Source organism: Ovis canadensis, chromosome 16 (assembly GCF_042477335.2).
Source record: "Ovis canadensis isolate MfBH-ARS-UI-01 breed Bighorn chromosome 16, ARS-UI_OviCan_v2, whole genome shotgun sequence".
In the NCBI taxonomy this organism is placed as follows: Eukaryota; Metazoa; Chordata; class Mammalia; order Artiodactyla; family Bovidae; genus Ovis; species Ovis canadensis.
In genome coordinates, this window is record NC_091260.1 from 44,110,331 (window position 1) to 44,124,025 (window position 13,695).

General features: G+C 39.3%; 1 protein-coding gene across 9 annotated transcripts in view; it reads right to left on the reverse strand.

The window, feature by feature from the left end:
• Window positions 1–305: 305 nt before the first annotated feature.
• The window catches only part of NNT (nicotinamide nucleotide transhydrogenase), a 93,613-nt gene continuing 80,223 nt past the window's right edge, over window positions 306–13,695 (reverse strand). For all 9 annotated transcript variants that reach the window (XM_069556407.1, XM_069556409.1, XM_069556403.1 and 6 more), the window contains 3 exons: window positions 5,385–5,503; window positions 3,815–3,930; window positions 306–1,533 (listed from right to left, as the gene is read on the reverse strand). In XM_069556407.1, coding sequence (XP_069412508.1) covers window positions 1,384–1,533; window positions 3,815–3,930; window positions 5,385–5,503 — 385 coding nt within the window. In that variant the 3' untranslated portion in view covers window positions 306–1,383. The remainder of the gene's footprint in view (window positions 1,534–3,814; window positions 3,931–5,384; window positions 5,504–13,695) is intronic.

The window sequence follows — 13,695 nt, forward strand, 5'->3', positions numbered from 1 at the left end:
ACTGGGCCCACATGATACAGAAGCCTGCTGAAGCCTGGGTCTCCTAGAGCCCATGGTCAACGCAACAAGAGAAGCCACCACAATGGGAAGGCTGCACACCGCAACTGGAGAGCAGCCAGCACCCTCCACAACTAGCATAAAGCCCACGCAGCAGTGAAGACCCAGCACAGCCAAAAACAAGCAGAAAGAAAGAAACTTGATGCCAAGTTAATTACACAGAGAAATAGGTATTCTGAATATTCACCACACATTCAACCTGTATAGAACTTTTAGCACACTAGCAAAGACACAAAGAAAATTACACGTTTACTGCAAAAGGACAATCTTTACTGGTGCTAAAAAGGCAGAATCTTTACTGGTGCTTAAACAAAGAGGTAGCTAGAAAAATGCCACCATTTCTCTCAAATGTTATCATTTACATAACACCTTCAAATACACAATGATTTAGGAAAAAAGTCATTCTTCCAAACAGGTAAAACAAGTTAATCTCATCTATTTCATGATAGCAATTCCCTCCTCAGATGTTAACAACAGGCAGAATTATTTGATTTTAGCCTTTAGTCACCAGAGACAACTGCTACATCACTATGCAAACATGAACTCATTTTATTAGGCAAATAGTAGAATTTCATTCAAGTGCACTTAATACAGTACTACACATATAAACTGAAATTAAAAGAGATCTCCAACTGGAAATGGGGTTTAAAAAATACAGCTAATACTGATTTCAAGTTACATGTTTCATTGGTGTTCTAATGAAACATACAAAGCAAATGATTTGCTTCCAGCATCTCTGAAAGATTATCTAGTCCTTTAATGTATTAAAATAGAAGTGAGAAAATATACCCTTGAATACAGACTTTAAAGTACAGTTTGAAAAACTGAAACCAATTTGACATGCTTAATTCAGATTATGGTTAAATGGTTAAGAAGATAGCTCAAGAGTTGATAAAAGTTTCAAATTAGTCACATTTGGTGAAAAAAAAAAATAAATGCAGGTGGCTGTAATGTTTACACTGTGTCAGATTTTTTCAAATCCATGTATAATGTAAGTCCCAAAAATCATAGACTTAATTTCTTAAAATATTGTTGACTATTGAGGAAAATCTAAATGGATTATACCTAAAATGAGACTTTTTTCTCCTTTTGTAAAATACTTTTGGAATTCATAACAAAAAATATGTACAGAAAGACATTTGGAATTATCAATCCTTTTTTAAAATTGATGGATCGCAGCTCTTGAAAATTTTCCGTTTATTTGCTTTGTTTCTTCAGAGTCTTCCTTTTCTTCCAAGAGTTTTGCTACAGATGTGTATCAGCTGTATATGTCAATAATTTATTTGCCTGTTCCCACAAGTGAAGAGGTGGTTTGATCTTTATATTTTACTTCTGGTAGGATTCTCTAACTTTCGCCTGCAGAGCATCACACGTCTTCTTGGCATCGCCTAGAAGCATGGCTGTGTTAGGTTTGTAGAAGATTGGATTGTCCACTGCAGCATAGCCAACACCTAGGGACCTCTTCATAACAATGACCTAAGAACCAAAGATTAGGTGAGAGAGTATATTTAACAGACCTGGCCAGGACGTGTCAGACACACAAACTTTGTCCTGCCCTAACTTTGAACAAAGCATGTACCACTACTGATTCTTTACTACAAAGACTTTTAAAATACACAAGGAGTATTTTTATTTTTTTAAACATAAATTTATTTATTTTTAATTGGAGGTAAATTACTTTACAATATTGTATTGGTTTTGCCATACATCAACATGAATCCGCCACAGGTATACACGTGTTCCCCATCCTGAACCTGCATGTTTACCTTGTATTAACTTGAATTCTTCAAATATGCCCATACTCTTACATCCACTAGAGAAAAGGTCCTGTTAACAACAGTGTATCTCTGAGTGATAAGTGATTTTTCCCCCCAGTGTCTTTGTCTATAAAGACAATGTATAACATTTTCCAATAAAAATAAAAATAATAATAACTATCTTTCTCTGAATGGGCTAAAGACAACAAATTTAGTGCATAAATTTCTACTACCAATCCTAAGATAAAAGTAGTTGAGTGGGAAAATGGTATGATTCTTAGCCCATTGATTTAAAGTAAAGAATATTGGACAAGAAAGATGTAAGACAAGAGCCCAAAGAGTAATCCAGTGTGCCCCAGAACAGAGCTAATGACTAACAGAATGCTTCCACAAAGAAAAATGAAGAGGCAAGTCTCTCTAACACTGATGTATTCTGCTGCTGCTACTGCTAAGTCACTTCAGTCGTGCCCGACTCTGTGCGACCCCATAGACGGCAGCCCACCAGGCTCTCCCGTCCCTGGGATTCTCCAGGCAAGATCACTGGAGTGGGTTGCCATTTCCTTCTCCAATGCATGAAAGTGAAGTCGCTCAGTCGTGTCCAACCCTTAGCGACCCCATGGACTGCACCCCACCAGGCTCCTCCGTCCATGGGATTTTTCAGGCAAGAGTACTGAAGTGGGGTGCCAAAGATGTGTTCTAGACATTTACAATTACACAGATTATAGATGTCACTATCCTGTTGAATACCAAGTTAATTCTTCAGGAAATAAAATGCCTTTCTACGTTCTTCTAGGACACAGAGGCTACTCAAAAATGGAAGCAGAGCAAATGTATTCATGTCCCCTATACCATTAATACAGTAAGGTACTGTGCAAACTCTCAAAGTACTGATGATTGATGCAGTAATTGTTTAAATACATATGAACAAGTGCATGTCCCATCTACTCACCCACCACAGATACTATGTTTACAACTCCACATTTTTACAATAAAGAGAGACAAATTTAAAGGAAATATATCTGTCATAATGATTCTTAAAATCCAGATATGAGTTGAGAGTGGTGAAAAGAGTTGCCCACAGTTGGGACAGAGCAAAATTATAAGGGCTAGATTTCCCTACAATCTAGCAGTTAGCCTTTTCAGAAGTAATGTGCTGGGAGCAGGGCTTGCTTCCCTATGCCATGTTACTGTTTGGATTTCTAAATCACCTTTCTTCTGGACACTCCATAATGTACAAGTGAAGTGAAAGTCACTCAGTCATGTCCGACTCTTTGTAACCCCACGGACTATACAGTCCATGGAATTCTCCAGGCCAGAATTCTGGAGTGGGTAGCCTTTCCCTCCTCCTGGGGATATTCCCAACCCAGGGATCGAACCCCGGTCTCCCATATTACAGGCAGATTCTTTACCAGCTGAGTGACAAGGGAAGCCCAACCCTTTCAAAAAAATTAAATGAAAATATGTGCTCATCTTCATATGTGAAGGTGATGATATTAACTCACTGTCCCAGAGGGAAGCCATCTGCTTCACTGGACTCGGCCTGGAATTCAGCCAGCCTCATCCCCAAAGCTCACAGATCCTTTTTCAGTTGTGGTTACAGATTGCGTTAATCCACCCATATAATCCCCTCTAGTTCTAATTGCGGAGAAGGCAATGGTACCCCACTCCAGTACGCTTGTCTGGAAAATCCCATGGATGGAGGAGCCTAGTCGGCTGCCGTCTATGGGGTCGCACAGAGTCGGACACAACTGAAGCGACTTAGCAGCAGCAGCAGCAGCAGTTCTAACTGAGGAGGCCTTCAGGGCATTCACTCAGTTTCTCTGGTGACCACAGAACAGACAGAAGCTGGATCTAGAGAGTTGGACCCTAAATCTCCTCTTAAACTCCTAAGCCTCCTAAAAGGCATCATCATTTCTCATCAAGTGACCCACGAAAAGTTCTGTGTGCATATCTTAAGAGACCTTTAATCCTTAGAATGAAATGCAAGTCTGAAACTTTACCTGCTTTGATTTCCAGACTTCAAGGACTGGCATGCCTGCAATGATGGAGTTGGGGTCTTCTTGAGCCGCTGAATTAACAGTGTCATTAGCTCCAATTACAAGGACCAAATCAGTGTCTACAATAGAAAATAAAAATATCACAGTGGTCACTGCAGGCAAATGATGGTGATCTGACTTTTTAAAAACAATGTAATAGTTGTTATAATAAGCTAATAGCTATAGGATGAACACTTGTGCCAGGCACTGTACAAAGAGCTTTATCAGAGAGGTTCAGTAACTTAGCCAGCATCACACAGCTTAAAAGCAATAGGTCCTGAATCTGAACCTGAGCACCCTGACTGCAGCTTGTATTATTATGCTTTCCCTCCCCTCCATGGATCTACCCAATCTGACTTTTGTTGTTGCTTTTGTTCAGTTGCTAAGTTGTGCCTGACTCTGCGACCCCACAGACTATAGCCCACCAGGCTCCTCTGTCCATGGGTTCTCCAGGCAAGAATACTGGAGCGAGATGCCACTTCCTTCTCCACAGCATCTTCCTAACACAGGAATCGAACCTGCATCTCATGCAATGCAGTTGGACTCTACCACTGAGCCACCAGGAAAGCCCAATCTGACTTTACAGCTATTATCTCAAAATGATCTTGCCAGTAACATTAAAGATATGCATTCCATTTTCAACTTTCAAAATGACCACTTAATATGCAATCTGACATCTAAAAGAATATGGTCTGAGAGTCTGTACTGTATTAAAGCTGTGTCCATAATTCTTGGAACTGCCAAGTTTCACACATAATTTAGCAACAGCGAAATCTAAAAAGGGGACATAAAATTAAAATGGCCTAAATTCTCTCTTTAAGAACCGTAATTTAAATTACCTTAGAACTTTGCCAAAAATGCCATGTGAATCTAGACATACACATAATTTCTTTATTTTTCTCTAATAAACAGTATTTTTTTTAAGTTTACAGTGGACACTTGCCAGAGGGAACTGGTTTAATTCTAACAAACATGATTTTGGGTCAAATGTCATTAGCATTCCACATCTAGCCAGTGAAAACCACCAAGTCCAGCCCCTTATTTGTGAAGTCCCAGTACTTCAAAGAAAACAGGAAAGTACTGACTGACCATGAATTGGTGCAACTGAAAACCAGTAAAATCTCAAGACGCTGGCAAGAATCAGATCCTAAGTCATCAATGGAAACAATTTTATAAATAAGAAGCCTGAAGTTGAACACCAAGTTCAAGGGCACGAGCAAACCAGAGTTAGGATCTGGATTCCAAAACCAGGTCTGTCCCTAAAGCCTCTGCAAGGCACTCCACTCCACCAAGATTTCCACCGTCCTTCAGATCTCCTTGCAGCGAAATGACTACTCATGGTGCTCCCAGATCCTGTCTCACTATTTTTCAGTATCATCTTTCGTTGATTTAATTTCAACTGCTTACTTACTAGGAGCAGGTTACTCTTCCTCTGGGAGCAAGTGTGCAGTAATCCCACAATTTATATCCTCAGACTGGCATTGCTCTATTCATATTAAGAACACTTGAATTTCACTAGTACCCCATCACTTACCTGGGAAATCATGATTGATCTCGTCCATTTCCAACACAATATCATAAGGCACCCCAGCCTCAGCCAGCAACACATTAAGCTGACCAGGCATCCGGCCTGCAACTGGGTGAATTCCAAACCTAGACAGGAAACAAATGAACAGCTGGCCTTATTTGATGGGCCAAAATGTACAGGGACCCCAGGATTACCTCCAGACCTGCACACTCTGTTCTTGGCACCTCTGCTTCTCCTGGTACTATCTGATCTCTGCAAGAAGGAATAGAATCAGTCCAGATATACCATTAGTCTACAAAGAGTAAGGCTGGAGATTAAGGATCTCCGTATATACAAACTATAACTGCTCTCAAGAAAATAAGTGTAGCTTTAGAACCTGACTCTTCCATATATGTTTTAAGTCCAATGAACTCCCAACAACATTAATAAATAATACCACCTTACATTCAGTAAGTATTATGTTCTCTCATGATATTTTCTGATTTTTTTTAATCTTTCTGAAGTCAGCCTGGAATTAAACATTTGCCATGAAAAACACTGTCGTGCACATAAGTTAAAGGCCTACTTTCAAAGAGAAAGTTATCCAACTATGTTATCCACATTTTCTATGAGAATAACAGCTTTACAGTGGAAAAAAATTAACTTCATTTAAGATAAATTAACACTTCATGTTTTTATACTGTGATATAATTTATAAATTTCTTACATATTATTTCATTCTATCCCTAAGTCATCTTTAATCATCTCCATCAAAAATTAGAATTCAGAGCACCTGATTCAAATTTAGGACTTAGTTAAATAAACTGAGCTATAGAGCTACATTCTTATATCTAAAAAAAGAGCGAAAGAGCAAGAATGTAAATAACAGGGGTTCCTTGCATATATTTTCGCATAATGGCTAATGTTGACTCTTCAAGATGTGCCATGCAACCTGACAACTTTTTTAGTGAACAGGTAACCAGAGATTCAAATTCAGGTCTCCTTCAAAAGTCTGTACTTTCCACTACTATACAACACAGTCAGTTTGGTCAGGCAATTTAAGAGGTATTTTTGTTATTAGCTCAAGATAACCAGTTACATGATGTTTGGTAAGTTACTAATCAGCTCTCTCAATTTTCCCATAGAGTACTAACTAGCTGTTATTACAAGCCCACCTCATGCCAAGGGTTATATAAAACCCTGCAGAAAAGGTTTGAGAAATACTATTTATCTCTGCTTAAATGGGTGAAATAAGGAATTCTAAGAATCCAAATTACAGTATTCTCTGACAAAAATTGAGAACACACGAAGTTTCAAATAATATTTTTTTTTAATTTTTAAATGTTTGCATGGACATAGGAAAAAAAAATGTTTCCTTACAGAAAGTACCTGCAATAGTGCGAAACATTTACCAGCACCTCTACAGCTGGGAAGTAGGTTCTGAAAAACTACTAGGGGTGGGAGGTAGAATGAACTGCATAGAATGGACTATTAATAACCTAAGACTCAAGAAAGAAGGTCAGCAGCCGGTAACTTCGGGAACTACCAAACTGTGTTGAGGCTGTTTTGGGACTTTGGAACTTTGTATGGTGGCATATACAACTCTTCAGCTATAATTGTTTTTGTCACAGGAATGAAAAGATTGGAAATTCTCTCCACTCCACTCTGGGCTTACTCCCTTGGGGGAACTGAGCCACTCTGGGTTCCCTGAGTGCCAGCCCTGCATCTGCTCTCAATCTACATGGAAGCCTCTCTCTGGGAGTAGAAGCGGAATCTTTGGGCTATACTTTTGACCTTCTGTTTGTGGGACAATGTTTTATTATTTGTATGTATGTGTGATGGTACTTACTTTGACTGGCTGAACTATATTTAATTGACTTAAAGATAAGTGCTTATAAATTAAATCTAAATATATAGAAAAAATAATCCAAGACTTGGTTTTTTAAAATTTTTACTGGTGTATAGTTGATTTACTATCTGGGTTAGCAAAGTGAATCAGTTATATATATACTCATCTTTTTCAGATTCTTTTCCCATATTGACCATTACAGAGTATTCAGTAGAGTTCCCTATACTATAAAGTAAGTCCTTATTAGTTATCTATTTTATATGATAGTATTTTATATACAATAGTGTGTATATTGAAGACTCTGTTAAAAGGCATTTATCATCTCTTTCTTCAGTGAGTTTTATTTTAGTGAGAATAAAATTAAGGCAGTCATTAGTTTACTCCAGACTGTGGTCACCCAACCTCACCATCTCATAAAGCTTAAATTCTTTAATCACAAATTCTATCATTTTTAGAAATGTAAATGTTCAATACTTGAGTAAAATTTTTAAATGTTCTCTAAAAACAAGATTGTTAAGACTGCTCCTTTTTTTTTTTTTTTGGCTAGATACTAATATCCTAGTATCACTGTCTCTTTCAAATGAGAGTTTTTAATCACCCTGAAAACAAAAGAAATGAGGCAAAACACCGACAATTCATGTTCACATTCTTCATGTAATAATACAAACTATATTTGGCACTTCCAAAATATCACACAGACTCTTGGATTGAGATGTATACTCTACAACTTTAACGTTTCCACAAGGGCAGTAGGATAAGACATTTGGGAAAAATTTCTCCAGGCACCATAGTATATGTTCATTAAATGGGAATTATATTACAAACCCTCAAATCTGAAGATAAATGTCGCTTTAATACTCTAACAATAATATTCTAAGCATTAATATAAAAAATGGGAGAAAATGTAGTATATTGGAACAACCAAAATATACTCCTACGCCTTCTGATTGCATGAATGTAGGAAAAGAAAAGACATATGAATGAAGTTTCAGAGGTGACTGATTTTGTAAACAAGCATCACAGTCTTCAATTCAGGACTTCTAAACCTTTCTTCAATGATGGAAAGGGATGAATAATCCCTTAAGTTCACAAGTAATAACAGAAGCAGAAAGAAAAAAAGATAATAACAGACTCAGAAAAGGTAAAGCTCACTTATATGGAATAAAGAATTTAAATTTCATAAAAGAGGGAAGATTCAATTTGTTTAATCCTCACAAAAACTGAGAAAGAAGGCAGAGCACAAAGCAAAATAAATGCACATAAGAGAGGGACATGGATGTGTCATGCATGACATTAAGGTGTATAAAAATAAGAAAGTAATTTGAACATCAAAATAAATAAGGTTAGTAATGGACTATAACCCTCTGGGGGAAAAGGCAACTCAGGAGTCAAGACTGATAACCAGGATCTCCCTGGCGGTCCAGTGGTCAAGACTCTGCACTTCCACTGCAGAAGGCACGGGTTCAATCCCTGGTTGGGAGCCAGGATCGCACATGCCTCTCAGCACGGCTAAAAAATCATAAAATAAAGCTATCAGAAACTTATTTTTAAAAAAAGACTGATAACAGATTAGGTCACTAATGAAAGAAAGAAATGGAAGGAGGGAATACTCTCCCCTATAATGGCTTAAATGGCTTACTCTCCCCTATAATGAGCTTCCCTGGCTCAGATGGTAAAGTGTCTGCCTGCAATGTGGGAGACCTGGGTTCGATCCCTGGGTTGGGAAGAGCTCCTGGAGAAGGAAATGGCCGTCCACTCAAGCATTCTTGCCTGGAGAATCCCACGGACGGAGGAGCATGGTAGGCTACCGTCCATGGGGTCGCAAAGAGTCGGACACAACTGAGCGAGCTTCATAATGGCTTAAAGCTCAACATTCAGAAAACTAAGATCATGGCATCTGGTCCCATCAATTCATAGGAAATAGATAGGGAAACAGTGGAAACAGTGTCAGACTTTATTTTGGGGGGCTCCAAAATCACTGCAGATGGTGACTGCAGCCATGAAATTAAAAGATGCTTACTCCTTGGAAGGAAAGTTATGACCAATCTAGATAGCATATTCAAAAGCAGACCTTTGCCAACAAAGGTCTGTCTAGTTAAGGCTATGGTTTTTCCAGTGGTCATGTATGGATGTGAGAGTTGGACTGTGAAGAACGCTGAGTGCCAAAGAATTGATACTTTTGAACTGTGGTGGTGGAGAAGACTCTTGAGAATCCCTCGGACTGCAAGGAGATCCAACCAGTCCATCCTAAAGGAGATCAGTCCTGGGTGTTCATTGGAAGGACTGATGTTGAAGCTGAAACTCCAATACTTGGGCCACGTCATGCAAAGAGTTTACTCATTGGAAAAGACCCTGATGCTGGGAGGGATTGGAGGCAGGAGGAGAAGGGGACGACAGAGGATGAGATGGCTGGATGGCATCACCGACTCGATGGACATGAGTTGAGTAAACTCCGGGAGTTGGTGATGGACAGGGAGGCCTGGCATGCTGTGATTCATGAGGTCACAAAGAGTTGGACACGACTGAGCAACTGAACTGAACTGATAATGGTAGAATACCAACTGATAAATGTATAGTGGATTATAAAACCACCATTTTGCATCAAGATTGGTTCAGATAAAAAATCATCAGCACACACTCAATCTAAGGAGTAAAGCTAGAATGAGAAACAGGATTTTGCTACGTCTTAAAGAGAGCGAGAGCTCAACAGAAAAAAAAAAATCAGTAAAGGCTTTCAGCATGTTCTCTGAGAGCTACTTCATTGAAATCAATCAATAATAACTAGTTCTTAGACACAGAACACCTGGATCCTCTGCCGAATGGGCACCTGGTTAAGTGGGCACAGTCCATGTTTCCTTTTCTCCCAGCTAACAGTTCCTTATAATAGCTAAAATATATATGTTACCAAGATTATACAGCCAAATCTCAGCCAAGAAGAACTTAAATTGAAATTATAGCTTATTACGATTTTAATGCACTGTTTGATATGCACAGATACTGACAGAATATTGCAACTTGATGTTCTTCTAAATATCATATAAAAGTGAAAGTCTCTCAGTCATGTCTGACTCTTTATGACCCCATGGACTATATAATCCATGGAATTCTCCAAGCTGGAATACTGGAGTGAATAGCCATTTCCTTCTCCAGGGGATCTTCCCAACCCAGGGACTGAACTCATGTCTCCTGCATAGCAGATGGATTCTTTACCAACTGAGCCACCAGGGAAGGCCAAGAATACTGGAGTGGGTAGCCTATCCCTTCCCTAGGGGATCTTCCTGACCCAGGAATTGAACTGGGGTCTCCTGAACTGCAGGCGGATTCTTTACCAGCTGAACTACCAGGGAAGCCCAAACAGCATGTGGAAGAACTAAAAAGCACCAAGAACATGCCCAGCAAGGCAGGGATTCTGTAATTAAATTTGGGGACCCTAACATGTCATTATTTTTGAATAATGACACAACAAAATATTTCCAAAAGAACACATCCTAAACTCAAAAATTTTAGTTTGGAAAGGTCATTTCACTTCACAGAGGTTCTTAGTAATACAGCTGACGTATCAAATTATTATTGTTAATAAGCTGACTTTTATTCAAAGTCAATGCCAATTTGTATTTCAACTGTGGTGATTTCAAGTCAACATTCAAAATTAATGCAGGGTTGTTTTCAAATATCAGTAAAAGGCACTCTATCTCCCACCACTGACTAGATCCCATAATATAACTAAATAACTAGATTTAGTTAGGGAGTTTCAGCTTAAAAGGATCACAGGGCACTTGGATAAGGTTCAAGAGAAACATAAAATACCTAACAACTTAGAAAATAACCCACACTAAGTGAAAAAAGATCAACTGGCTAGAAAAAAAGGCAAAACTGATTTTCAAGCAGACCAAATAAAACCAAGTTGACCAAATATTCCCCATTTTCATGTAATAGAAAGAAAGAAAATGGTCTTCAAATGCAAATGAAAGAACTGGAATTAAATTTTTTAAAAAATACCTTTCTGTCAAAAACTTAGGAAGTGAAAGTCACTCAGTTGTATCTGACTCTTTGTGACTCCAAGGACTGTCCATGGAATTCTCTAGGCCAGAATACTGGAGTGGGTAGCCTCTCCCTTCTCCAGGGGATCTTCCCAACCCAGGGATCAAACCCAGGTCTCCCGCATTGCAGGTGGATTCTTTACCAGCTAAGCCACAAGAGAACAAACTCCCTCGTTAGAGGAAGTTTCAGGCCTCTTTTCTGTGGATCAGGAAGAGATGGTTTCGTTCATCTGAGCTGATGTTCAAACCACCAATTTAGTACAAAATGGATTTAAAAGGATTTCACAAACAAATGCTAAGGATGGTTGGCCAGCAGTGAACATAGTCAAGGTAGTTATGGCAGCTGAGACAGCTCTTTATTTAATGGCGGGGGGCAGGGGCAGTTGTCAAAACCACTAGGAAGAGAGAACAACAGCTTTGGTAAAACTTAGGATTCCCAGAACAACCACAAGACACTGCTCTACCTCCATCCTATGCCACTAACTGCAACGAATTCGTGCTCTTTTGGGATTTTTATGGCAAATTTTGGACACCAAAAATTTCTCCTGATCTCACAATCCTTCTGAGCATCAACAAGTGCTTCCTGTTGCACCCCAGTCCGTTCCTCTCCCCAAAACCCGATTGGTGAGGCTTGTGCTTAGTCATGTCCAACTCTGTGACCCCATGGACTGCGGCCTGCCAGGCTCCTCTGTCCATGGAGATTCTCCAGGTAAGAATACTGGAATGGGTAGCCATGCCCTCCTCCAGGGAATCTTCCCAACTCAGGAATCAAACTGAGGTCTCCTGCATTGCAGGCAGACTCTTTACCAACTGAGCTAGCAGGGAAGCCCAGGGTGAGGCTCAAGAAAGACTGAGTCACTACAGGTCATATAAGGTCTGTATTAGTGTCCTATTAGTGATATAACAAATTACCACAAATTTAGTAGCTTAAAACAACATGCATCGATGACAGCGGCCTGACATCCAAAATCAGCACCCATGTGCTAAAACCAAGGTGTCGGCAGGACTGTATTTCTCTTAGAACCTTGAGGAGAAAATCCACCCGTCCCTTGCCTTTTTCCCAGCTTCTGGAGGCTGCCCCCTCTCCCTGGCTTGAGGCTGCATCACTGACTTCTACTTCCATTGTCACGTCCCCTCTTCTGACACTGACCCTCTTCCTCTCTTTCATAAGGACCCTAGTGACTACATGGACCCAAACAAATAACTCAGAATCATCTCTGCATCTCAAAATCATCACTGAATCTACAAAGTTCCTTTTGCCATATAAGGTAACATATTCACAAGTGTGGGGTATTCAGAGGTGGGTTTCTTTGGGGGTCATTAATCAGCTAACCCCAAACTCCCTTTCCAGTCCTAAAATTCCATGAACCAGGGATTCCATTTTAGCTGAATAAGTCAATATACACTTCATGGTTTACTTTTGTAATTTACTTCTGCATCCCTCCCTGATTCCAGTGATTTTGTAAAATTTTACTGCCTTTGCTTATCTTTAATCCATCTGGCTATCATCTTCATGTTTTAACTGAGGTGTCTTGGACCAAATTAGAAGTTAAAGACCTCCAAATGTATTTGTTATTATCATAGTATTTGATTATCTGCAGACTGCATAAAGACAATGTTTCTGCTGAGCTAGTTGTGAGGGGTAAATAGCTAACCAGCATGTTATGCTGCATATCCCAAAGGACAGCTCACTTCATATCTGTTTGTATAACAATTTATTATACTAAATTTTAAGACTCTAAAGTTGGAGAGAAACGCACAAAGGCTATTATAAGAGAATGCCAATGTTTTGAGAGAAATGACAGAACACACTAAATTTGTAGGAATATATATGAGCACATTGATGAGTCAATGTGAATTTATAATAATTCTGGCCCATGCAACTGGCTAATCTTCAAAGTATGGATTAAAGCTAATTATATCAGACATTGGTTGCCCATGACCAGCAATTTCCAGGAACTTATGGCTAAAGTTCATCAACGTTCCATCATCACATGAAGAACATCCAGAATTCAGAAATGCAAAGCCTACCAGCCTTTTGGTTCTCCCCTTTAAACTGCAAAAATTATCTTGATTGTATACTTGCTTATTAACAGAACAGGATCAGCTGTCCCTGTCCACAACCTAACTTTACAGAAGAGCAAATAACTACTAAAATGAGACCACAGGAAAATCGTCCAGGCTCCCAGAACTCACTCTTCACGCTCCTTCTGCATTATAGGAACTGGCTGATGACTATGCTTTCCAAACTGGGAGCAGCTTGAGAACAGGGACTGTGTCCTATTTGTCAGTTCCCAAAGTACCTGGCACTCTAGTAGAGCAACTCAAATAAAGAGAGGGAAGTAAGGGCGGGAGGGATGTAGGGAGTGGGGGAAAGGGTTTTAAGGAACATAGTGTACCCAATAAAGTGCACTGATTCAATAAAGTGAAAACTCACTATATCTCTTTT